At 42.5% G+C, this 25,992-nt stretch overlaps 1 protein-coding gene across 3 annotated transcripts; it reads right to left on the reverse strand.

The window, feature by feature from the left end:
* Positions 1-56: 56 nt before the first annotated feature.
* On the reverse strand, positions 57-20,760 carry PPM1G (protein phosphatase, Mg2+/Mn2+ dependent 1G). 3 transcript variants are annotated; one of them, XM_055327596.1, is made up of 10 exons: positions 20,440-20,760; positions 6,305-6,374; positions 5,736-5,821; positions 5,262-5,394; positions 3,589-4,004; positions 2,473-2,607; positions 1,895-2,129; positions 1,381-1,510; positions 995-1,097; positions 57-674 (listed from the first exon to the last, which is right to left on the reverse strand). In XM_055327596.1, the coding sequence occupies exons 1-10, from the start codon at positions 20,557-20,559 to the stop codon at positions 468-470; spliced, it is 1,635 nt and encodes a 544-aa protein (XP_055183571.1). In that variant the 5' UTR covers positions 20,560-20,760; the 3' UTR covers positions 57-467. The 3 variants fall into 3 exon arrangements, with proteins under 3 accessions (XP_055183571.1, XP_055183573.1, XP_055183574.1); XM_055327598.1 differs by lacking the exon at positions 20,440-20,760 and adding an exon at positions 17,902-17,973; XM_055327599.1 differs by lacking the exon at positions 20,440-20,760 and adding an exon at positions 6,649-6,669.
* Positions 20,761-25,992: the final 5,232 nt, after the last annotated feature.

Consider the following 25,992-nt stretch of genomic DNA (forward strand, 5'->3'; position numbering starts at 1 on the left):
GAAGAATTCTAGGTAGGCTGGACAGGGCAGCAGTATTGAATAAAGGACACCATTGGCACAATTAGGTTTTGGCCTTTAGTCTGAAAAAGTGTTGATTGAAAGTGTACAACAGAGAGCGGGTGCGAGCGGCTGAGGGCCATGGAGCCGCCAATAAAAAAGAATGTCCTTAAATAAAGTTCACAGAGTAAAAACCAGAAGAACCGCCAGTCTTCCCTCCAACACAACAGAGCACAGGCACAGAACCGGTGATGAGCCCCAAGGAGCAAGGAGGCGGCTGGGGAAGACAGCAGAGGCTCCCAGGCTGCTGTGTGGAGGGAGAGCCCTCTTTGGAATGGGCTGAATAAAGCCACCCAGCTCCCCCTGCACACCTCATAACCACTGCTAAGGCTAAAGGAAAAAGACAAAACTCAGTCTCAGGTCCAGAGGGCTCAGAAAACAGTCTAGGTGGGCAGGGATTCAGACACCCGTTAGTCCCGCTTGGCCTTCTTCTTAATGTCACCGTTGCCATTTTCTTCAGCCCCCTCAGAAGAAAGCACCTCCTCCAGTTTCCGCTTGCCACTCTCTGGCTGAAGCTCTGCTGTGTTTCGGGGCTTGAAGCAAATGATGATGCAGGTCATGTTGTCACACCCTGTACCATCCCCAGAAGTGTCTGGTGCCAGGCACTGATCCAGCAGCTACAAAAGGGACAAGGTAGGTGGCTCAGCTTCAGGATTTGAATAACCTTCCCAGGAACCTAAACTCCCACAAGAGGACTGACCCTGCTGAAGACAGGGTGGCAGAAGGAGGGGAAGAGGCAACAGATGTCACAAAACAGGCCACTTGCTAGTGCATAATGCACAAGGATAAGTCAGGGAAATGAAGGAAGGTCGAATGTTCTAGTCAGGTTTGGCATCTGTCAGTAATTAGTGATACTTTCCAGCTCTGGTCTTGGCTCAAAAGATAAAACCTTGGCTATGCAAACCAGGCGCCCTCTCTCCTCCACCCAGGCACTCACCTCTTCCACAATGGATGACAATAACCGAAGCTCCCCATTTTCATCACGCTGACTGATCTTTGATTGAATAAAGTCTATAACTTCCTGGCTGCTCATCACATTCCTGGGGTCAAAAACAATACACTCTTCTTTAGTCTCACCAAAGCAGAATAGAGGAATGTAGAGAGAAGTGATGGCCCCCAGGGCCAATAAAAACCCCTACAGAGTGCCTTAGGCCTGGGGGTTTTTACATCAAGATGTCTGCCTAGGCTCTAAACCTAAAGCAGCTTGAGAAAAGTGGTGAACGCAAGTCGTTAGAAGATGATAAAGCCAACCAGCTCAGAGCCCTCCAAGAGAAGTAATGCTGCATAAAAAAGGGAATTTTAGGGCATTCCACTGGTGCTCACCATATGCCATCACAGGCAATGACCATGAATTCGTGGTCGTCAGTGAGAGTCAGCACCTTGATGTCAGGCAGGGCTGAAATCATCTGTTCCTCAGGTGGCAAGTTCTTATTTCTCTTGTAAAAGTGGTCTCCTGAAGTAAAAGAACGGCTGGTTGATGAATAGTTTAAGCAATCCCCAAAGACTTGTCCTCGAAGCTGGTCAACCCTTGCCATTCACTTCCCTTCTTTACAAAGTTCCATAATCTAAGTGAATGGAAAACTGAGTTCTAGTTTTTCTAGTTTCAGCCCTATCTTCAGGTTACTAAACCTTATTAGGTCACTAACCTGTCTTTTTTTAATCATCCAAAAATGACAGCTATCTTACCTATCTCATGGAAATATTTTACAGACAAAAGCCATAGATATGAAAGGACGTGGAAAGGTACAAGGGCCTATCAAGATTAAAGTTTGCCACTAGGTAGTCTGAAGAGAGAATAAGACCCCAGAAATCTTTCCCACACTTTCGTGTCCCTTACCAATGGCTCTGGAGAGGTTGAGGCCCCCGTTGACTCGCCCATCCATGGTGACCTTGCCACCAGCATTCTTGATGCGTGCTAGCTCCACTTCATCCTCCGGTTTGTGGTCATAGGACATGTCTAAAGCTTTGCCAGCCTCAGATACCACACAACGAGAGTCTCCTGCATTGGCTACAATCAACTGCTTTCCTCGTATCAGAGCCACCACCGCTGTTGTGCCGCTGTCAGAGCCAGGCTTGAGAGGAAGAAAGAGAGCATCATGGGAGCTTCTGGACCCAAACTCCTCATTGGTACTCCCCTGACCATTCACTTTATGCTTTCTCCTCTCACTGGGACCACAAAGAGAACTTTAACAAAGAGGAGGGGCATGGATTTAATCTTTCCAAAGACTAGAACATGCTCTCTATTCTGAGCTAACCGTACCCTAAAGACTTAGTTCCTCTGATAGCAAAAATCCCCCCATAACCAGGACTTCAGTAGTAAGCCAGCAAGGGGATTACCTGTCCCCAAATCACAATCAAGGGAATCATATCTGCCTCTTGGTTTTTCTAAACTTGCTGCTCCCCTTCCCTACACACCTCCTCCTTGCCTTCCATGCCGGGCACCATCATCTCTTCTTCTTCTTCGTCCTCTTCAGCCTCCTCAGTGTCATCCTCATCTTCCTCATTCTCTGCCTCTTCACTGCTGTAGCCATCCTCTTCCTCACTGCATTCCTGCCAGAGGGATAATCCCAGGCTGCTGAGACTGGGATGAACCCCTGCCCCCCTCCCCCCAACTCATACTCAGAACCAAGAGGCCCTGACTGAACACTGATTCTGAGAGCACTGAAAGATCCAACTGTATGATTGTGATAGAAAAGTCTCGGGGAGGGGAGACGGCTAGATGGGTATAACTGATATCCTCCTGAGCTGAGTTCAGCACTCACTGGGTTCAGCACTCACGGGGAGGAAATCCTACGAAAGCCAGGAATCTCAGCCAAAAGCACCTTCCAGCATCATGGCCAGAAAATAAGTGGCCCAGAGAAGGAAATACCCAAATATCCAAAGTAACAACCTCCTTGTTCTCTCACTAGGAGACAGATTCTGAAAGGCTAGAACTAGATCTATTTGTTTTAGTTCCAACAAAGGAAGAGTTTCAAAGGCTAAGGGTTCCTATGTTGGTGGAAATAATGAATTCAAGAAAAGCTTGGTATATAGTAGGTCTTGGGGCCTGATCTAAAAATTGAAGTTCGGGTATCTGGCTGGCTTAGTCAGGAGAGCATGTGACTCTTGATCTTGGGGTCATGAGTTCAAGCCCCATGTTTGGGTGTACAGATGAAAGGAAAGGAAAAGGAAAGGAAAAAGGAAAGGAAAGGAGAAAGGAGAAAGGAAAGGGGAGAGGGAGAGGAAGGGGAGAGGGGAGAAGGGGAGGGGAGGGGAGGGGAGGGGAGGGGAGGGGAGGGGAGGGGAGGGGAGGGGAGGGGAGGGGAGAGGGAGGGGAGGAGAGGAGAGGGAGGAGAGGAGAGGAGAGGAGAGGAGAGGAGAGGAGAGGAGAGGAGAGGGAGGGAAGGGAGGGAAGGGAGGGAAGGAAGGGAAGGAAGGAAGGAGAAAAGAAAAAAGAAGATAAGAAAAAAGAAAAGAACCAACAGCTATGCATGGTGACCAAAAAGGCCCTCTCTGCAGATTCAGCAGCTGTCTGCTCCCACAGGCCCTTACCTCACTGTCTTCCTCTTCCTCTTCTGCCTCATCTGACTCATCCTCACTGTCCTCAAAGAACTTGGACTTAGCAACTCGAGGCAGCTTATCAGAGGCTGAAGAGCAGGAAGGCCCAGCCTCACCAGTGGGAGTGCCAGGCTCACCACCTTGGCCTGCCTCAGTCCCACGTTCAGAGTTGGAGGAAAGGCCTGCGTGAGCCTTGACTGTGGGGCCATTTTCCTCTGAAGAAGTTTCCCTAGATGGGTCCTCAGGTCCTGCCTCCCCGTTGAGGCCCTGGGACCCTGGTTCCTCCCCTGTCCCAGTTCCAGATTTGCTGTGGGGAGCACCCTTGTGACAGTTCTGCCCGTAGCGTGTCAGCAGCTCTTCAATAGTCATGGTGGCCTCTTCGTGAAGCAGTGCAGCCTCCTCATTGTCCACTGCGGGGAAAAGGCTGAATCAGCATCCCCATGCCACTCTTCATGGAATGAGCCCCCCTTCCCAGCTCCATAGCCCTTCCAGCCTGAGTTCCAACTCCCCCACCACCACTCACTCCTAAGGCTCTCCTCACCTATCAAGTCTCAGAACACCCTTTTGCTTCCTTCTCAAGTAATATCTGCCTGCAGAGACTTCCTTTGGTCTTTGTCTTTCACCCTCTTCTTTGTCAAAGGAACACTAGTTAATGTAGTTCTTTTATCACCTCACATTCTTTTTTATAATTTTTTTTTAAATTTTTATTTATTTATGATAGTCACAGAGAGAGAGAGAGAGGCAGAGACACAGGCAGAGGGAGAAGCAGGCTCTATGCACCAGGAGCCCGACGTGGGATTCGATCCTGGGTCTCCAGGATCGCCCCCTGGGCCAAAGGCAGGCGCCAAACCGCTGCGCCACCCAGGGATCCCTCACCTCACATTCTTGATTATTAAGTTGGAAACGTCCTTATGGCTGAGGACCCAGGAAGCCCACAATGCTAGTGTGAGGCCTACAGCCCAGGCTTACTGACTGGCTGCTGAAAAAAGGTCACATAAAGGAACACCTGGGTACCTCAGTCTGTTAAATGTCTGCTTCAACTCAGGTCATGATCCCAGACTCCTGAGATTGAGCTCTACACTGGGCTCCCTGCTCAGCCTGCCCTCTCCCTCTGCTGTTTCCCCTGCTTGTGCTCTGTGGTATGCGTTTACACACACACTCTGTGTTAATAAACAAAATCTTAAAAAAAAAAAATCACATAAATGTAAACAGGAACCAGAGAGACCTCATCACAATGACAAAAAATAATGGAAAAATGCTTCTAACTATGGACACAAGGTACAAAGGTTTTTTTCTCCTTTCATAACTTCATGTAATATAGGAGAACATAAGAGTTCTTTAAAGTGAGGACTCCCCAAGTCCGTAAGAAGTCATCCTCTCTTAGAATTGACACATAAAAAATACATATTAAAGAAGAGTTCTTGGGACGCCTGGGTGGCTCAGTGGTTGAGCATCTGCCTTAGGCTCACACCATGATCTCAGGGTCTTGGAATCAAGTCCCACATGGGGCTCCCTATAGGGAGCCTGCTTCTCCCTCTGCCTATGTCTCTGCCTCTCTCTCTGTGTCTCTCATGAATAAATAAATAAAACCTTAAAAAAATATATATACATAAAATAGAGTTCTTTAAAATGCTAATTTCCTCTCAAACAAGGGATGCCACACTCACCATCATCTTCATCAGCTACTTTTTCTTTTTCATCCTCATCCTCAGTGGGTCGCCCTGCAATCTGTGCCAGCTCCTTAATGACTTCCTCAGTGGTCAGTTTGGCATCAATAGCCAAGAAGGCATCTTCTAATGCCTGGACATAAGCCAAAAAGTATGAGGCAAAAGTAGGAAAAAGTACAATGGGTACAAAATGAATCGCCTATATACAATCTGGGTACAAAGATGGCATGCAAATTACAGTGTGGACCACCAAAGAGGAGACACTCACATATAAATAACAAACAGCTCAGAGACCTGGGAGTAATGAAGCAGCTCTAAAAAGGTCCAAGTGGGAATAAGTTTGTTTGGGGTATAGAATTCTTTAAGAAATACAATAAGCAGCAGCTTAATGGCAACAAGAAAGGAAAAGCCAAGGACTGTAAAATAAGGGAAAGCCTATACAGAAGCGGAGAAGGAGCACTACAAAAAACAGACCTTTTGTAGCTTGCCTTCTTTGTAGGCCTTCTGATCTTTGATGATATCAGGAAGATATTTGGCACAGTACAAGGCAACTTCCTCCCCTAGAAGAAAGGTAAGATCACCCAGAGCACTGCTTCTCACATATGAAGTGATATAGTATTTACATGCCATACTGGAGAGAACCCCAAGGGTCAAGGAAATGACATCTTCTATAACTGAAACCTATCTGAAAGACAACTGCTGCTTAGTAAATTCTGATCCAGAAAATGGATTTTACCATCAACCCTCTCAGGGCTATATTAATATACCTTTTGTCTTTTCTCACCTGTATACTTAGTTCTCAGTAGAAAAAAAGTAAATTCTAATGTAGAAAGAGGCTTTTTGGATTAAAACAAGGCCTGCTAAGATTATAAACCAATATAACATCCTTTAGGAAGATAGACTGGCAGAACGGAGAAAAACAGCACTGGGAGGAAATGGTATCTTAGGACCAGAACCTTAGAAAAGAACAAAAGACCTATTCTTGCCCCCTAAAGTCTGGAAATGGGGTTCAAAATGTCACCCATATGATCTACAAAAGTTACCTCCATGTCCATCATAGACAGAAAACATGGCTGTCTCACTGTCCAGCTCAGGAATACAGTTGTGAGCATCCTAGAAAAAAGAGAACATAATTAGCATTTCTCAAGGTCAAAAGATGTCCTTCCTTGGGCACCTCAGGTTGTGAGGATCGCCTTCATGCCTTAATCTCACTAACCCTTCCCTGGCTGACCTACATGGCCTAGAAATAAGAAAGGAAAATGGGATGATAAAATAAGAAAAGAAATACAGCGGAGGGAGAAAGGAAGGGGTGGGGGGCAAGGGAGGGAAGTAGGGGAGGAAAGGCAGGGGGGAGGGAGGAAGGGAGAGAGATGAATCAGGTCACTACCTCTGCAGTCTAGCAGCCTCAGCCTAGGAGATCTCAGTCCAGATGGCAGAATGTTTGGTTGTTGGAACTCTAGACCTGACCCTTTTGGATTTGTGGCAACTATGGGAAGAACCAGAATAAAGGATCTTTAAAGTCACTTCCAGACCCATTCACTTGGATCAGTGAATTTCAAGGAAGAAAATGTTAGGGAAGACAGCAAAAAGAGACCTGAGAGCATTACCAACCTAAAAAGTTTCTAGGAGAATCCTAAAACAACCTAAGTGAAAGCACTAAAATTTGTAAAATTATATATACACTTATACCACCACTCCCCAAAGCCCCATTTAATCAAATTATTCCCCTCTTCTCTCAAAGTTTAACTCATTCAGTAGTTACTCTCAGGCTATGCTGAGGATACATTTACAAAAGAATCTTCCCAACAAATAATGATATTAAGCTACACTGTGTTTAGTATTTGTTAACTGGAATTTACAATGCCCCAAATAATCAGCTTTCCCACCGCCTACCCAGAGATGGAAATAAGAAATCATTCAACACTGATGGCACAGCACACCTAAAGAGAAGTCTGCAATGGTCCTGCTGTAGCAACACTGCGGTTGGAAGGCTGGGCTTGATCAAATTCTTCTAATAACATTCTAACATCCCAAACAAATATTCCAGACCATGCCACAGTTCAAGCCAAGACTGGTGAACCTAGGTGAGAGTGTGCTGCAGCTTACTCTGCCCCATCTTGGAATACAACTTCACCTCCCTTTCAGGTATTTCTACAAACAAAATGAATATAATCAACTATTTACTTTGATTGATTATTCTTGTGTAAGGTAATGGTTCCCCTTCCTCTTTCGGGCATTTAAAATTTTCTAGTATCAATAGTTAGGAAATCAGTACGATGATTCTTCTGTTGTCCCTGAAATAAGACTATGCCTTCATTATACAAATCTAAAAAATAAAAACTATTTTAAGGTAGCAAATGAGAGAATGGAAAAATAACTACTTTGTATATCCCTCTGATGGATTCCAGGAGAAAGTGTCCCAGAATCTAAGGGGCTGCCATGGAGGGCCCTCAAAAGCCTATCTAAATTATCAACAACCACTTCTAAGCTTCATCCCCAAGACCTGGAGAGCACCATAGACCAAAGGACATCTTGTGTTTCTCTAAGAATTTGTTATTCCTTCATCAAATATCTGAGTATCCATTAAGTGCCATGATCAGTTCTGGGTGTTTGGGGTGTATCAGTGAATAAAATGAAACCTGCACTTCATAAAAAACAACAAAAACTTAAAATCTCATAAGGAATATACACAATAAATACAATAAATAGTTAAATAAAAAAATAGTTAAATCATATAGCATGATATAAGTCCTATGGAAAGATGATAGTGCTATGGAATAAAGAAAAGGTAGAATAGAGGACTGAGTTGGATTAGTGAAAAGTGGTGGGAGAAGTGAATTGGCATGGGACACAGTGTGGTACAGGCTTGTTGAAGCCATAAAAAACTGTACTTCAGCAGTCACTACCTAAGTCATGCCAGATCTAATTACTATCAGCAAAACAGCTGTGTCATATTAATGTTGACTTTAATTCTGTTGATTGTGTAGTGTGGTTTGTTGGCATGGAATTTATGCCCAGTTCTGTTTGTACTCATTTAAGTAACATTAAATTAAAATTGTTTTAGTGAACTCTGGAGTTCCACAAGTAATGCTTTCCTTTAAAAAAAAAAAAGATCCATGGAGGAGCTCCAAGATATTTTGTTAAATAAGGAAAGTAAAGTGCAGAAGGAAAGCAAAGTACAGAATGATATATTTAGCAAACGGCTTTTGTGTAAGAAGACCATAGAAATAGACACTTGTCTTTTCATACTGTAATACTACATGGATACACAGAAAACTAGAGAAAAGCAGTTAACTGGTGTGTGTGGGGGGGTGTAGACGGATGGGAGTGAGATGAGCCACGGGAATGTTTAGCTTTTTCAAAAGTAAGTTAAATGTTTTAAAAAGACTCAATGTATCACTAAAATGTGAGAAACTGCTCCAACTAATTCCACTTTTTGAGAGGGGAGAGAAGAGCAGTCTTCTTGTCCACTCCTTCCCAGTGGAACAGGACAGTCAGACTCTGTCCCGCAATGCCACTCTAAATCACAGCTGTGGGATCCCTGGGTGGCGCAGCGGTTTAGCGCCTGCCTTTGGCCCAGGGCGCGATCCTGGAGACCCGGGATCGAATCCCACGTCGGGCTCCCGGTGCATGGAGCCTGCTTCTCCCTCTGCCTGTGTCTCTGCCTCTCTCTCTCTCTGTGTGACTATCATAAATAAATAAAAATTTAAAAAATAAATAAAATCACAGCTGTACCATGAGATGCAAACCCATCTGAACCCACACCTCTATTCAAATCATTTTTTTTACTTCATCTGTTCCTCACAAAACCATGTGATGCATTTCATATATGAATATATGATAAAAACAGCAAAGAAATGAATATTAAAGACAAGGAAATATCCTTGTGTGCAAATTAGAATAATGAAAAAGATAACCAGTGGTGACAGGAGGAAAGTAAAAACACATTCTCATATCCTGATCAACAGGAATATAAATTGGTATAGCCTTCCTGGAGCACAATTTCGTAATACGTATGAAAATTTCAACTGTCCATGCCCTTTGATCTAGTCATTGGACTTCTAAAAGTTTATTTTATGGAAGTAATAAGAGTACAAGGGTATGTATAAGAATGTTCACTATAGCATTATTTATAATAAAAAACAATTATGAAACATCCAAATTTCCATGAAGAGATTAGAGTATAAGTGGTACATCCCTCCAACAGAATGTAGCTATTAGAAATGAATATGTGTTCATTTGAAAGTGGTAAAAGGAGAAAAATATAAAAAGCATTTGTATGTATATGCTAGGTCTGGAAGACCACAACACAGATCAAACTGTAATCGAGAGTAAGAGTTGGGTAATAACTATTTTCTGTATTTTAACATTTAAATTTTTTTACAATATGCCATAATGTTCCAGTTTGAATGATAATGAAGACAAAATGAACCTATGAACTGTCCTCAAGTGACCACACTATGATATACTGCATAATTTCTTGCCAGGTATCTCTCTACGTGTGCCTCCATTTTTTCTCCTATAATATGGAATAAGAATAGTTACCTTACCCTTATTGCCTTATTGTGGTGTAGTTACAAGATATGTAGAACTCCTCTTAAGCTGGATTTTAACATAAAATATATATATATTCTGCTCTAAAATTCAGCACCTAGCTCAAATATTTCTTCTTTATTCTTAGTCTCAAAGAGGAATGCCCACCATAATGATTCATCTTATATCTTGAGGTCTCATTTCCTAGGACTACTCCACATTACCTTCTCTTCTACTTCCTGGTAAGGCTCTGGATCTATTTTATCACTTGGAACTGTTCTACCTTCTCTAAAGCACTTTAGTTTCCCCCTTTGCATCTCTGTTCAGAGCCTCCCTACCTTTACCCTTGCTTTTCTTTCGTTCTGACCTTTCTGAGACAGAGCCAAGTATTTCAACACTGTCTCTTAGCAATCGAGAAAAACTCATCCAACCTTGTATAACCCGACCAACTGCTTTCTTTACCCCTGAATCAGAGCCAGTAAGTATTGCTAGTCATAAAATGTCAGGAAATCATGTTGATTGTGCACCCTAGTTCCATGCACTATTTTTTTTTCACGTGTTCTGCATTGACGCTTAAATATATTAACCAGAGTCAGTCACAAACCTTTCCCACACTGTTCAAGTTCTCAATGCTCTTCTTTCACTCTTAACAGATGAGCTAACCTCTTGCTTTACTTAGCTCAAGGTCGTATTTCAAGAACTACCTCATCATCTCTATTCTACCTCAAAATCTCTCTACAGCTTTACCTAACCTCTCTTTCACTTCTGCCTCCCAAAGCATTGTTTCTCCCCCTTTTTTAATTCAACAAAGCCTGTATTAAACCATTTATTGGGGATCCCTGGGTGGCGCAGCGGTTTGGCGCCTGCCTTTGGCCCAGGGCGCGATCCTGGTGACAGGGGATCGAGTCCCACGTCGGGCTCCCGGTGCATGGAGCCTGCTTCTCCCTCTGCCTGTGTCTCTGCCTCTCTCTCTCTCTCTCTCTCTCTCTCTCTCTCTCTCTCTGTGTGTGTGTGTGACTATCATAAATAAATAAAAATTAAAAAAAACTTTAAAAAAATTATCTCCTCTTTTTAGATTTATACTTCCTCTTAAACCTCTAATCTCAAAACCTTTTCTTTCAAGATCTTTACTTCACAAAGCTGGCAGTAACCATAACAGCAATCCAAACAGTCATTTTGCAGGCTTCATTTTTTTCCAAATAGTGTATGTAATTAAAACAGTGAAAACCGGGGATCCCTGGGTGGCGCAGCGGTTTGGCGCCTGCCTTTGGCCCAGGGCGCGATCCTGGAGACCCGGGATCGAATCCCACGTCGGGCTTCCGGTGCATGGAGCCTGCTTCTCCCTCTGCCTGTGTCTCTGCCTCTCTCTCTGTGACTGTCATAACCAAATAAAAAAATTAAAAAAAATTAAAAAAAAAAATAAAACAGTGAAAACCATGTTGGCTTTCCTTTTTTTTTTTTAAATGTTGGCTTTCTTTAAAATTCTCTTGGGTTCTGTGAAGTTGCCTGTTTCTACAAGATGTCCCTTCACTTCAAACTTAATATATGTAAACAGAAACTCAGCAGTCTTCAAAAAATCAGAACTTCCCCTGTAGGTTTTATTTCTATTCATGGAATCTTAACTTTCCTAGGCAACACTTTAATACCAGTCCACCCTTTGACTTCCTGGCTCTCTTCCACCATCCAATCACCAAGTCCTACTAAGTTTTCCTTCATTACTTTGTTCCTGGATTACTTCATTCTTATTAGCATTTTATCTCCTTCCTGTTTCTACTCTCTGCCCCTGTAATCCAGCCCACATATTACACATATCCAGATGACAGATTATCCTTTCCAATGTAACACTTTATTGCTAAAAGCTTCAATGGATTTTACTGGATGTTAAGATTGATTCTACACAACTTACAGGCAATTTAAGGTACTCAATCATCATTCCTACCCATCTCTATAACCTAATCTCTTAATTTTCATACAACTCCCCAAAAGAAGAAACTACTCCACTCTTGACACTGACCACTCCACCCCAACAAAGTACTTAAGCATGCCTCAGAATCTTTCCTCCTACCCCTCCTTCTAATCATCATTCTCCTTCTCGTTCTTCTCCTACTTTCCTCTCCTTTTGTTCCCACTTACACGCTCTCCTTAAGGTCCAGTTAGTCTCATCAACTCCAAGAAATCTTTCTTAATCACACCAATACTCATGATCATTCCTCTCTCTAAGCTCGTTTAATATTTACTGTCTCTACCAATAATATGGTTATTCAGCATATACCATCTTGCATTGTTATTTCGTATTCTATGGAAGAAAAGAAGAGTCTTAGACCCGAAACTATATTGTAAGTTTTGAAAACAAAGACTAAATTTCTTTACAGCTTTGGGGCCTAAAACTATGTTCTGCAACATAGTAGGACTTCCATGTTGTTTATGATGCTGAGTTCCCGGCTGCTTCAGGACAAATACCTTATGGATGCCTCCTTCATTTCCTATCCTAAACCTAGAGATGTATCATAACACAATGACTGCTGATAGTCTGAAGATGACTCAGTATACACAGGTCACCTGAGTCAGGGCCCTTGGGCCTTGCCTTACTTAAAATCATATGTCATACAGAACTTTCTGACCTTCTAAACAACCAATGGATCTGTATTAATAAAATCCTGGTTATCCTGCCTCATGTTAATCTCCCAAGGTCATAAACACATCCACAAATGTTCCTATGTAACTAGACGATCAACCATTTATATTTATGATACATAAATTTACCTCAATCTTTACAAGCCAACATAAAAAGTTTAAAGGTGGCTGGGAAGCAAACTACATTTTAGTTTTTAAAATTATATGACTTTTAAAATTATATGCCATATATTACTTCAATGCCAAAGAATGAGTATTTTGTGTCTCCTTAAAATTCATATGTTAAAATGTAATCCCCAACATGATGCTACTTGGAGGTGGGTGTTTCAGAGGTAATTAGGTCATGAAGGAGGAGCCCTCATGAATGAGATTAGTGTCCTTATAAAAGAGACCCCAAAGAATTCCCTTGCCTTGAAGATACAGCTTAGAAGACAGACATCTATGAACCAGAAAGTAGGCCCTCAGCAAACACCTTAGTCTTGGACTTAATAGGGTCTTGAAGATATATCTGTATACCCATGTTCACAGCAACTTTATCCACAATACCCAAAATGTAGAAACAACTATGAATGGATAAACAAAATGTGGTATATTCACACAATGGATACTGTTCAGCCTTAAAAAGAAATTCTGACACATGCTATAACATGGATGAACCTGGAGGATATTATGCTAAGTGAAAGAAGCCAGTCACAAAATGACAAATGTGTCTTTCTATGAGGTACCTAGGGTATTCAAATTCATAGAAATAGGAAGTAGAATGGTTGCCGGGGGCAGGGGGAATGGAGAGCTATTTAACTGGTATAGAGTTTCAGTTTTACAAGATGAAAATAGTTCTGGTGATTGGCTGCCCAACTGTGTGAATGTACTTATTAATAGTAACTGTACATTTTAAAATGGTGAAGATGGTAGATTTTATGTTATGTATACTTTACCACAACTTAACATAAAATAATTAAAACGTGCACGTGCGCGCACGCAAACACACACACACACACACACACCTCCCACAAAGAAAAGCCCAGTCTCAGACAGCTTTATTGGTAAATTTCACCAAATATTTTTTTAGAAATTAATAATGCCAATTCTTCACAAACTTTGCCAATGTATAGAAGAGGAAGCAACACTTCCCAACTCATTCTAAGGCCAATATTATCCTGATACCAAAACCACAGACATCACAAGAAAACTACACACTTAATATTGTTAAAGGTAGCAATACTCCTCAACTGCATCTATAGATTCAGCACAATCCCTTTCAAAATTCCAAATGCCTTTTGCATAGATATTGACAAGTTGATCCTAAATTCATATGGAAATGCAAGGGACCCAGAAAAGAAGAAATGAGAAAAAGAACAAAGTTGGAAAATTCACACTTCCTAATTTCAAAACTTACCACAAAGCTATATAACCAAGACAGTGTGGTACTGACATAACAATAAGTACATAGATCAATGGAATGGAATTAAGAGTCCAAATAACCCCTCATTATTTATAGTCAAATGATCTTAACAATGATTCCAAGATAATTCAGTGAGGGAAAGAACAGGCCTTTTAACAAAAAGCTGGGAAAAGTAGATATCCACATGCACAAGCATGAAATTGGATCTCTTCCTTAAACCATCCACAAAAATTAACCCAAAATGGACGTAAGAGCTAATACTATAAAATTCTTAATAGAGAAACAGGACTTCATCAAAATTAAACATTTTTGTACTTCAAAGGACACAAACCAAAAAAGCAAAAGGGTAGCCCACAGAATAGGAGAAAATATTTGAAAATCATATCTGATAAAGAACTTGTATATCCAAAATATATAAAAAATTCTTACATCACAATAAAAAGACAAAAAATGATGACCCAATAAAAAGAGATAAAGGACCTAAACAAACATTTGTCCAATGATCTATAAGTGGCGTTTAACACAAGAAAAGATGCTCAAACATCGTAAGCTACCAGGGAAATATAATCAAAATCACAATGAGATATGATTTCACACCCCACTATAATGGCTATAATAAGGTAAGTGTAGGAAGGCTCTAGAGAAGCTAACACTCTCATATATTGCTGGTAAGAATGCAAAACAATGCGACCACTTTGGAAAATAGTTAGGCAGCTCCTCAAAATGTTAAACATGGAGTTACTATATGACCCAGCAATTCCTCTCCTATAATATATTCAAGAGAAATAAAAATTTATTTCCACATAAAAATTTGTAAATGTGGGGATGACTGGGTGGCTCAGCGGTTAAGCACCTGCCTTCAGCCCAGGGCGTGATCCGGGAGTCCCAGGATAGAGTCCCATATCAGGCTCCCTGCATGGAGCCTGCTTCTCTCTATGCCTAGGTCTCTGCCTCTTTCTCTTTCTCTGTGTGTCTCTCATGAATAAATAAAATCTTTTTTAAAAAATTTGTAAATGTATGTTCCCAGCATCATTATTCATCATAGCCAAAATGTGGAAACCCAAATATCTATTAACTTATGAATGGATAAACAAAATATCCATACAATGGAATATTATTCAGCCATAATAAAGGAGGAAGTACTGATAAATGATACAACATGAATGACTCTTAGAACTACAACTTAGGGATCCCTGGGTGGCGCAGCGGTTTAGCGCCTGCCTTTGGCCCAGGGCGCGATCCTGGAGACCCGGGATCGAATCCCACATCGGGCTCCCGGTACATGGAGCCTGCTTCTCCCTCTGCCTGTGTCTCTGCCTCTCTCTCTCTATCTGTGTGATTGTCATAAATAAATAAAAATAAATAAATAAAAAATATTTAAGAACTACAACTTAGGGACCCCTGGGTGGCTCAGCCATTGAACATCTATCTGCCTTTGGCTCAGGGAGCAATTCCAGAGTTGTGGGATCAAGTCACACATCAGGCTCCCTGCATGGAGCCTGCTGCTCCCTCTGCCTATGTCTCTGCCTCTCTCTCTCTGCCTCTCATGAATAAATAAATAAAATCTTGGGACACCTGGGTGGCTCAGCAGTTAAGCACCTGCCTTTGTCTCAGGGCGCAATCCTGGAGTCCTGGGATCGAGTCCCACACATCAGGCTCCCCGTATGGGGCCTGCTTCTTCCTCTGCTTATGTCTCTGCCTCTCCCTCTCTGTGTCTCTCATGAATTAAAAAAAAAAAAAAAACTATTTAGAGGGGTGCCTGTGTGGTTCAGTCAAGCACCTGCCTTTAGCTCAGATCATGACTTGGGGTCCTGGGATCCAGCCCAGGGTTCAGCTCTCTGCTCACTGGGGAGTCTGCTTCTCCCTCTGGCACCCCCACCCTCCATCCTGCTTACCCTCTCTCTTAAATAAAATCTTTTTTAAAAATAAGAAACATTGTTTAGGGCAGCCCTAGTGGTGCAGCGGTTTGGCACCGCCTGCAGCCTGGGGTGTGATCCTGGATACTCGGGATCGAGTCCCACATCGGGCTCCCTGCATGGAGCCTGCTTCTCCCTCTGCCTGTGTCTCTGCCTCTCTCTCTCTGTGTCTATGAATAAATAAATAAAATCTTAAAAAAAAATTGTTTAGTAAAAGAAGGCAGGCATAAAAGATAACATTTATAATTCCATTTTTATGAAATGTTAAAAATAGGTGAATCCATAGAGATATAATATAAATTGGTGGTTGCCAGGGGTTAAGGGGGGGGGGACAGAGACTGACTGGTAATGGCTACAAGTTTTCTTCTTGAGTGATAAAACTGTTCTAAAATGGATAGTGGTGACGGATGAACAACTCTGTGAATATATTAACCACTGAAATGTATGCTTTAAATGGATACAGTATATGAATTATCTCTCAATAAAATTATTTAAAAAGAAATCTGTATATAATTTTTAAAATACTGTATATGATTTAAAGTTAATAGACTCCATCTTTGAACAGGCTCTAAAGGGAAATAGAAAACAACTCCACTTTAAATCAGTATTCAGGGATCCCTGGGTGGCACAGCGGATTAGCGCCTGCCTTTGGCCCAGGGCGCGATCCTGGAGACCCGGGATCGAATCCCACGTCAGGCTCCCGGTGCATGGAGCCTGCTTCTCCCTCTGCCTGTGTCTCTGCCTCTCTCTCTCTCTCTCTGTGACTATCATAAATAAATTAAAAAAAACTTCTACACTCAAATTCAAAGTACAGTTCCTTACCTGACCTCTCAAAGTACAATTCCAAGATGATAACCCAATAGAGGGTCGGGGTGAAGCAGTAGTAACATCTGCTACAGGATTGGGCAACTGAAATAATTTATGTAAAATATTCTTGAAATCTTAAGGAATAAATTCTGATTGTAACTTCCAGTTGCTTAAGAACTTATAAAGGAATAGTATAAAAAAAAAAAAAAAAATAAAAAATAAAAAAATGGGGATCCCTGGGTAGCGCAGCGGTTTGGCGCCTGCCTTTGGCCCAAGGCATGATCCTGGAGACCGGGGATCAAATCCCACGTCGGGCTTCCGGTGCATGGAGCCTGCTTCTCCCTCTGCCTGTGTCTCTGCCTCTCTCTCTCTCTGTGATTATCATAAGTAAATAAAAAAAAAAAAAAAAAAAAAAGGAATAGTATAATAGAAAACAATTTCTCCATATTCATGGATATACATTTGATATCATTTGATATGGTCTCTGAATTTTGAAGAAAAGGTACCACATGCTAATCAAACGAAAAGAATGTCCTTTTATAGAAGTTGCTTAACTGCATCCCATACAAAAGAATTCTGATCTGGTTCAGTAAATAAAAAGTGCTTTAAGATATAGAGATGAGGCATTAATCTGAGGATCAGTTAATGCTCTTCAGCATCAGATACCATCTCTTAAGTAGAACCCCACAGAATGCTTGTAGTATCCCATTTTATATTTTTGCTCCATTATATAATGATTGAAACTGTCATGTAGGTATCTTAAGAATTTTCTGCTTAGCATTATTCTACCTTCAATTCTAGATGACCCTATATGACCACTAATAAACCAGCTTCTATAGGGTAGGAAACAGCCACCTTCTCAAAAGTATACTCTTAATATTGATACTACTGTTTAAAAGAAGGCAAATATAATTCATAGAATTTTTTTTTAAATCCTAATTCCCCTGGGAATCCCTGGGTGGCTCAGCGGTTTAGCGCCTGCCTTCCGCCCAGGGTGTGATCCTGGAGTCCCGGGATTGAGTCCCACATCAGGCTCCCTGTATGGAGCCTGCGTCTCCCTCTGCCTGTGTCTCTGCCTCTCTCTCTGTGTCTTTCAATGAATAAATAAATAAAAAAATTTTTAAAAGCCATATAAAAAAAAAATCCTAACTCCCCCCAAAAAAGTAGTTTTGTCACTTCCAAGAGAATCTCACAACCCAAAACTTAAAGTACCCATGTCCCTTTAAGACTGTATCAACTAAAAGCATTTTCAGATTGGACTTATTAGCCACCAAAAACTCAAAGCCTTTCCATATGTATTTCTCAGGCACCCTTCCACAACCTACCTGTTAACCCACAAAATACATACCTCAACCAGCTTGAGGGTCCCTCCAAACCATGAAGAAGGAAGAAGGGAAGGGAACATCAACTGTGGTATTTTGTTTACCCCTCCTCAAAACACCCTGGTTCCACAGCAAGAGGGGCTGGAGAGAGGCAGAAAGTATAAAATGCCAGCTATTGATAGTTGCCATCCTTGCCTCAAGAGAAGGGGTAAAACAGTACTCTCTAAGACTGAATCTAGGTGCATCAATTAGGATTTTAGCAACCTCTGTAATGTGTATTGACATAAACTTACCTCAAAGGAATCATTAGGACCAAGAAAATAAGGTCAATAGACTTAATAGGTGGAATTGAGCCTTAAAGGTTAAGAGGAACAGGTGTGTACACTTTCTGAAAAGAGCAGATTCACTTAAGAGGCTACAAATCATAGTTATTTTCTTGTCATAGTAAAGAAACTATGTTATGCTTTGGAGAGAAAGGAAGCAAAGCCAAAAGGATTCATGCAGCAGCAAAGGATCCCAAATAGGACTTCAAGAGGATTTGATTAAAGGTAACCATTCAAACAAAGGTAAATTCAGAAACAGCATAATAGGAAGATTTTAAAACCCAAACAGGTTACCTATCAGGAGAAAGATTAGGATATAAGGAATAGTCTAACAAGTTCTCTACAAACCAAACAGCTGCTGATGAAAAAAAAAAAAAGTCATTTTCTAATTACCAAAGGAGAAACCAAAATAAAGGGAAATACCCTGCAGAGAAGCAAACAGAACAGACTCACTGGGCAAATAACTTGGAAAACTAAATATCCAAGCAACTCAGTTAATAAAGAAAACTAGGAAAAAGAGAACAAAAAAAAAAACAAAAACAAAACAACAACAACAAAAAAAAACCCCAGAAAAACCACGATGCAGAAGTAGAAAATAAGGAATAAGAAACCTGAAGGAAAAGCCTTACTCTAAGATGAAAGCGTCACCTCCAATCTTACAATATTAACAGAAAATGCCATAGAAATGGAATCTATGAACTAGCAACTAACCCAGACCCAGGCTTACATTAAGGGTTTTCTTTTGAAGCAAAATCCAGATACTTCTAATATTCATACAATTATATTTACCAAACACCCAGGAGTCTCAATACGGAGCACCCCACTAAAATATGAATGCTATACTTCATGTTGACACAGATGATAATAGTGTCCAGTAAGTGCCTCAAACAATTTCATCCCACAGATTCTTTCCACCAAGGCACAAGTGTCCTAATCTTTCTGGGCCTCATCTTCCCAGCTATAAAACTTGGGAGCCAAACTACATGAGATGAACTATAGGATTCCCCTCATTCCTGAAATGTTATACCTAATGACAGAACTGTTTAAAGTCGGCTGTGAATATAAAATTGGAGTCTGAGAACCAACCATTTAAGTTTATACTGTCATTCCAGAGCTAACCACAGGGAGGAGCGAGGGATTTGAAGAAATTCCCAAGGGAGACAGTATTAGGCTGTTACCTGAAGCCCACCTAGTAAGTAGATAAACCCTTAATCCCAGAAATAATTAGAGCATTTCTCTGGCCCTTCTGCTTAGATCTCACAACACTCTTCACAAAGACATGTCTTACATACGTCTTTCTCCCTTTCCTTCCTGCACGGTCTTCCCTGTTCTTCCTTGTAGTTTTACATCCATTTTGCCCAATACTACTACTCTTTATCCAGAAATTTTCCACCTCTTTTATCCAAAAGAAATCTAGAAAAGAAAAATCCCTTCTTTATAGGTTAGTTCTTTATAGGCTATGATGGAATGACTGTACACCAAGGAAACTATAAACTACAACAAGCACAGACAAATGACAATTACGGAGTAAGTTTTAGAAAAATCCCGAGGAAAAAAATATCAAGCATAATAAAAAAGGAATGATACCGATTGGCACAACTCAAGTTTGCCAAAGGTCGTAAAAGGCCCTGAAGAGAATACAAACGACTGACAATTCCTGGAGGTCAGATCGAGCTTCTGAAATTAACATTCAGTGCCAAGAGCCAAGCAACTGGGTGTTCAAGAATGAATTTGAAACAGACTACTTGCCCAGGCTTCCTTTCACTGTCATACTGCTCGTCCAAAGAGGCCTCTCACAGCACATATTTAAGAAAACAAAACAAAAAAGTAGTCATGCCCATCTATTCTCCTCGTCCTCGCAAAAGTAAGTGAATAAATAGCGCCTCTTTTCATCTTCACTCCCACACTACACCTCGCACCGTTTATGAGCCTGGAGGGCTGGGTTGGCAGGAGACGCTGGCGCGAAGGCACAGGGAGAGGGCGGTCAGTGGGCGGAAGGTGCCTCTCCCCACATGGCCGAGCTCTCGCCGCTAAACTGGCCACCAGCACACGGTCCTCAAGCACCGGCAGTTCCCTCTCGGCCCCGGGCCCACTCGCTGCCGCCCGTCAAACTGCTGCCGCAGCCGCAGCTGCAGGCTCCCGATACCGACCCTTCCCCGGGGATGACCCCATCCCCCCGCTCCCTTTCTCCGTCAGGTTCCCGCCCTGCAGCGGCCCGCCTCTGGGCCTCTCCCGCCTCACCTCCATGGAGACGCGCCAGCCTTGCATGGCGGAGAAGCCGTAGGGCAGCGGCAGGCGAGAGGCGCCGACCCCGTCCCCGGAGCACTTCACCGTGTTGGGCTGGGAGAGGTAGGCACCCATGGCGGCGGCTGGCCGGCAGCCTCAGGGGCAGGCGAGCGGGGCGCGACCCGTGCCGGCGCCGGAGCCGGAGCCCGGGGGCGCGCGTGGCAGGAGCGGGCCCGGCTGCACGGCCGACGCAAGGTGCCGGTGAAAGGCGCGAGGCCGGCCAGGAGGCGGTAACGGGACGGGAGCAGAGAGGGAGCGGAAGCGGAAACGGCGCCACTCCAGACCCCGCCCGGCCGGCGCGGCGCGGCACTGCACAGCACGGCGCTGCGGGCAGTCATTTCCTTAGCAACGCGCCCCGCCCGCGGGGACAACGGCCCGCCCAACCGCCGCTCCCGCGAGACTGGTGCGGCCACGCCTACCAACCGCCGCAGCTTGCCCCGGGCGGCCCCGCCAGCCACCCGCAACCGGTGGCTGGTGCCTGCTGTCCCCCGCGACCCCGCCCTGCTTCTGCTCCCCTACCCCGGCCCCTCGCGTGTTTGTCGAAGCTCTTTCATGTGGGGCCCGGCGCTTCCGATCCATTCTCCAGTGTCTCAGCCCCCTCTCCCCACCCCGTGCCTAGTGGGCTCCGCAAACCTGCCCCATTCGCCTCGATTAAAGTTAACTAGTATTTGTTCTGAGTGCACGAAGTACCTGGCTTTAGAGAGTCTATTCTGACAAAAGAAAATGAAATCCTCAATCTGTAACATCACTGGAGTTAACACAATGCAGAACAGTCTCTGCTGGGTGAGAAGAAATCAAAGGAGCAGAGGACGAGCTATTATTGCTTGACGTCCTCAGGATGCCCCGGAACGCATTATGCCTGGGAGAAGAGAATAATGTTACAAGGTTGCAGGGGTGAGAGAAGCATGTAAACTCCATTTGGGAGGATTTTTGAGGAAGCTGGCTGACATCGTTGGGAACTGATTTTGAGTAGTATTATTAGATAAGGGAGAGATGGTCTTTAGCGCCAAGATGGGTGACTTGGACTTCACAGTTATCCTGACGTAGCATTTTAGGACTGTTAGTCCAGTCTTTGTGTCCAGTGTAGACTGAAGGAAGAAAGTCTGAACACTAACTGGTTTAAAGGGCTCTTAATCGAAGCGTGAGATGAGGACTGGGACTAAGGTGGTAGATGGGAACAGAGATGAACAAATGAGACAAGAAATCATCAGGATTTAGTAACAGATTGGAGTCAAGGAATGGAAGAAAAAGGAGAAACCCTCCAAATTATGAGCAAGTCGATTCCTTTATTTTTTTTTAAAGATTTTATTTATTCGTGAAAGACACAGAAAGAGAGAGAGGCAGAGACACAAGCAGAGGGAGAAGCAGGCTCCATGCAGGGAGCCCAATGTGGGACTCGATCCTGGGACTCCAGGATCACGCCCTGGGCAGAAGGTAGATGCTCAACCGCTGAGCCACCTGGGCTGCCCAATTCGATTCCTTTAAAATTCAAAACTAATTTATACTTCCTCTGGCTCTTCAGATAGTCCAAATTCCTTAACATAGTTTACCGGACGCTTCATGCTTGAACTAATTCTAACATCCCACTTTCTCTCCATTTCCGCTACAACTCAATGCTTCAGCAGTACATCTTTGGATTCCTCCAAAGTAATGCTTTCTCCTATGCCTTTACCTGCGAAACACACCACCATATCCACCCTTTGTCATCCTCCAAGAAGTTTTCTCTCATAACCATATACTAATTTGGGTTCCCCATGTGTTTATCTTTCCTAAAGCCTTTATGAAGGCAAAAAAACTATCAGATTTAACTATTAGTGTATACCCCAGCATCTACAGCACAATCCTTGTATGTGCTCAATGTCTTTGTTGGATGAATAAATAGTACCAAGGTTTTGACCCTGAATGACAAAAATTGGTGGAGCCATTAAAAGGAAATGGTGTGGCATGGGTGGTGTGTATGTACTAGTTTTGGAAGAAAATGATGGGTTTAGTTTAAGGTGACTAGATATCTAAACATTGAAAACATTGAAGTTAGGCCATGAGGGTAGAAGGTGCTAATTAGGTCTGTAGGTTGTAATGAACCCAGATGAGATCTCTGTACACAGCAGAGTAACAGGAACATGAAATTAGTCCCCCCCCCCCAATGATGGAATGTGGCATTGTGAAAAAAACATGATTTTTGACATGTATTAACGTATGTGGTCTTTCACAAGTTGTTAATTCTCTCTCTGGCTCAATTCCTCTTGGAAAACAAACATACAATATCTACTTTTTCCAATTGTTTTAAGGTTAAAAGTTGCTGAATACAAAGTACTGAGTTTTCATAAATGCATTATTATTCAACCACAGACTACTGTTTATTAAATATCTACATGCACGCTAAATATGGGATGGAGGGGTGCCTGGGTGGCTCAGTTGGTTAAGAATCTGCCTTCAGCTCCAGTCATGATTTTCGGGTCCTGGGATTGAGCCCTGAGTCAGGCTTCCTGCTCAGTAGGGAGTCTGCTTCTGTCTCTCTCTCTCTCCCTCCTTCTGCCCCTCCCCACTGCTTGTTCTCTCTTTCTCTGTCAAAGAAGTCCTTAAAAAATATAAATATCGGATGGAAATGACATTAAATTATTTGAAATTATTTGAAAAGTAGATGATCTGAAACAAAATGAATAATAGACAAAAAAAAGTGGAAAAATATGACTCAAGGAAACAGCAAGGTACTGGAAAGGTGGTGGTGTCTCAGGGGTAAAGGAGATGGTAAGGGGGCTCATAGACATGGGAAAAGAGACAAAGAATATGAAGATTATCCTCTCCCTACTCCATTCCCATGTCCCCCAAAATTACTAAGATATACTTCCAAGGACACAAAGATATCATACTTTGATAGCGAGCAAAAAAATTTTTTTAAACTAAATTCCAAAATATTATCTTAGTAGATTGACTTTCCTGAGTATTTAAGTTATTAGCTTCAAAAATGTAACTAATCAAACATCATCACAGATGAAGATCTTGAACATTTACTTTAGGGGCTGGCCCAATGATTAAAAAGTTATCTAAAATATATGGCAAGCTAGGGTACCTGCGTGGCTCAGCCATTTAAGCATCTGACTCTTGATTTTGGCTCTGGTGATGATCTCAGGATTGTGAGATCAAGCCTGGAGTCGGGCTCCTTGCTCAGCAGGGAGTTTGCTTGAGATTTTCTCTGCTTCTCCCTCTGCCCCCTCCCCTGCTCACACAGGTACACCTACACTCTCTAAGTAAATAAAGCCTTTAAAATACATGCCAAAGTTATCCAACAACAAGAGATAAAGGCATGGTATTGGTTTGTTGTACATAGAAAATAAGCATTTGGCAATTCCTACACATATTCAGTTATGTATCCCAATATCACCTTTGCTTTATTTAAAATACCACTAGACTGCTTACATTTTCTTAGCTCCCAAATTGATCGAGCACTGAAGATAAACTAACAAATACTAGTCACTTTTAAAACAGTTTTGTTTCTTTTAGCCTCTCATGAGTCTCTTTCCAGTTACTTCTCATGGGAGAAAGGAGAAAACAGGAGAAGGTAGGGTTTTTTAAAATATTTTATTTATTCATGAGAGACACACAGAGAGAGGCAGAGACACAGGTAGAGGGAGAAGCAGGCTCCATATAGGGAGCCTGAAGAGGGACTGGATCCCAGGACTCCAGGATCAAGCCCTGAGACAAAGGCAGATGCTCAACTGCTGAGCCACCCAGGTGTCCCAGGAGAAGGTAGTTCAAGTCAGTGTTTTTCATATATGAAAAATCGTGAACCATTGAGACATACTTCTTACAGGTCCCAAGGGATTCCTGGGCCACCACACCCCCACTCCCCAGGCCAGGCAACATTGCCTTAAAATTAAAAAGTTAACTCCAGAGTATAATGTGACACTAGTTTAATTGTTAAACATAAACTCAAGATCACTCAAAATATAAAGTGTTAATCCAGATGATCCAAAATAGGCTAACATACATATTGTAAAACTTAAAGCAGAAAGGTTTAAAATGCTCATAGAAAATTCATAGTGCCTTGGAAATACAAGAACCCCAGAGGGTGACCGACCACAGATTAAGAAATTCAATCTGCATATGCAAGATATTAAGTGAAGAGAGAATGAGAGGAAGGTGAGAAGTTGGGAAGTTGGTCCTCCCAGGCTTCCCTGCCCTCCTCAGGCTTTTGACTCGCTATGTACTTACTTCACGTCCTGTTTCTGATGATATTACACTATTCATAAGACATTGTCCTTAGAAGCTCAGCACTGTGTGTGTGTGTGTGTGTGTGTGTTTAAGATTTTATTTTTAAGCTATCTCTACACCCAATATGAGGCTCGCAAACTGGAGATCAGGAGTTGCACAGGGTACCAACTGAACCAGCCAGGCACCAGAGCAGCTCAGTAGTTTTGATATTACTATGTTCTTTCCTGTGTGTGATTAAAGGTAGAAAAGTTGATCCAAGAAAGGGAAAAAAAAAAAAAAAAAAAACAAGTGTGGGGCAAGATTTGGAGCCAGGAAAGAAGGAATGCAGATATTTTGAAGTTACCAGGAAAAAGAGGGGAAAGAGTCCATTTAAAACTCTTAGTTTTAAAAGGTGCTCAATAAATGCAACTTTTTTTTTTATGTCAAAGAAGTGTTATATTTTAAAGTTGCAGTCTTCTAGGGCACCTGAGTGTTTCAGTTGGGTGAGTGTCTGGCTCTTGGTTTCAGATCAGGTGATGATCTCGGGGTGGTGGGACAGAGAAACCCAATCCCACCCCGAGGGTCAGTCTCCATACTCAGCAGGGGGTTGGCTTGATGATTCTCTCCCAATGCCCCTCTCCCTACTCTTTCTTTCAAATAAATCTTTGGGGAAAAAAATTAAAGTTGCAGTCTTCCAATAAAAAAACATACCCAAAAAAGACGTATATATCTTATGACAAAAATAAAGTTGCAGTCTTTTTTTTTCTTTAAAAGATTTTATTTATTCATGAGAGACAGAGAGAGAGAGAGAGAGAGAGAGAGAGAGAGAGGCAGAGACCCAGGCAGAGGGAGAAGCAGGCTCCATGCAGGGAGCCTGACGTGGGACTTGATCTGGGGTCTCCAGGATCACGCCCTGGGCCAAAGGCAGCGCTAGATCGCTGAGCCACCGGGGCTGCCCAAGTTGCAGTCTTTTATTTCTAGAAGCCCAGACATAAATTCGTCTTGCAGCTGTCCACTGTTACTCCTGGAAATCACCAGAATGAGCCCTCTACACATATATAAAAGAAATACTCACCTTTATCCTAAAGAAAATCTTAAAATGACATTAACCAAAATTCAGATGTTTCAGACTGAGATGCTGGAATTAATTTATCTATTAGTAATATAAAATGTTTCCTGGGTGGCTTAGTCTGTTTAACATCTGTCTTGGGTTCAGGTCCTGGTCCTGGGGTCCTGGAATGGAGCTCCACATCAGGCTCCCTGCCCAATGGGAAGTCTGCTTTTCTCTGCTCCTCTCCCCACTCATGCACTCTCTGT

This window comes from Nyctereutes procyonoides, unplaced genomic scaffold (assembly GCF_905146905.1).
Source record: "Nyctereutes procyonoides isolate TBG_1078 unplaced genomic scaffold, NYPRO_anot_genome, whole genome shotgun sequence".
Taxonomy (NCBI): domain Eukaryota; kingdom Metazoa; phylum Chordata; class Mammalia; order Carnivora; family Canidae; genus Nyctereutes; species Nyctereutes procyonoides.

Bases quoted from the DNA above. Each gene is read 5' to 3' on its own strand.
- PPM1G (XM_055327596.1), bottom strand. From the start codon at position 20,559: ATGGGTGCCTACCTCTCCCAGCCCAACACGGTGAAGTGCTCCGGGGAC. The intron at 5,822-6,304 runs GTAACTTTTGTA...CCTTTCTTCTAG, and splicing joins TGTCTATGATGGACATGGAG to GGGAGGAAGTTGCCTTGTAC. The intron at 2,608-3,588 runs GTAAGGGCCTGT...TCCCTCTGGCAG, and splicing joins AGGAAGAGGAAGACAGTGAG to GAATGCAGTGAGGAAGAGGA.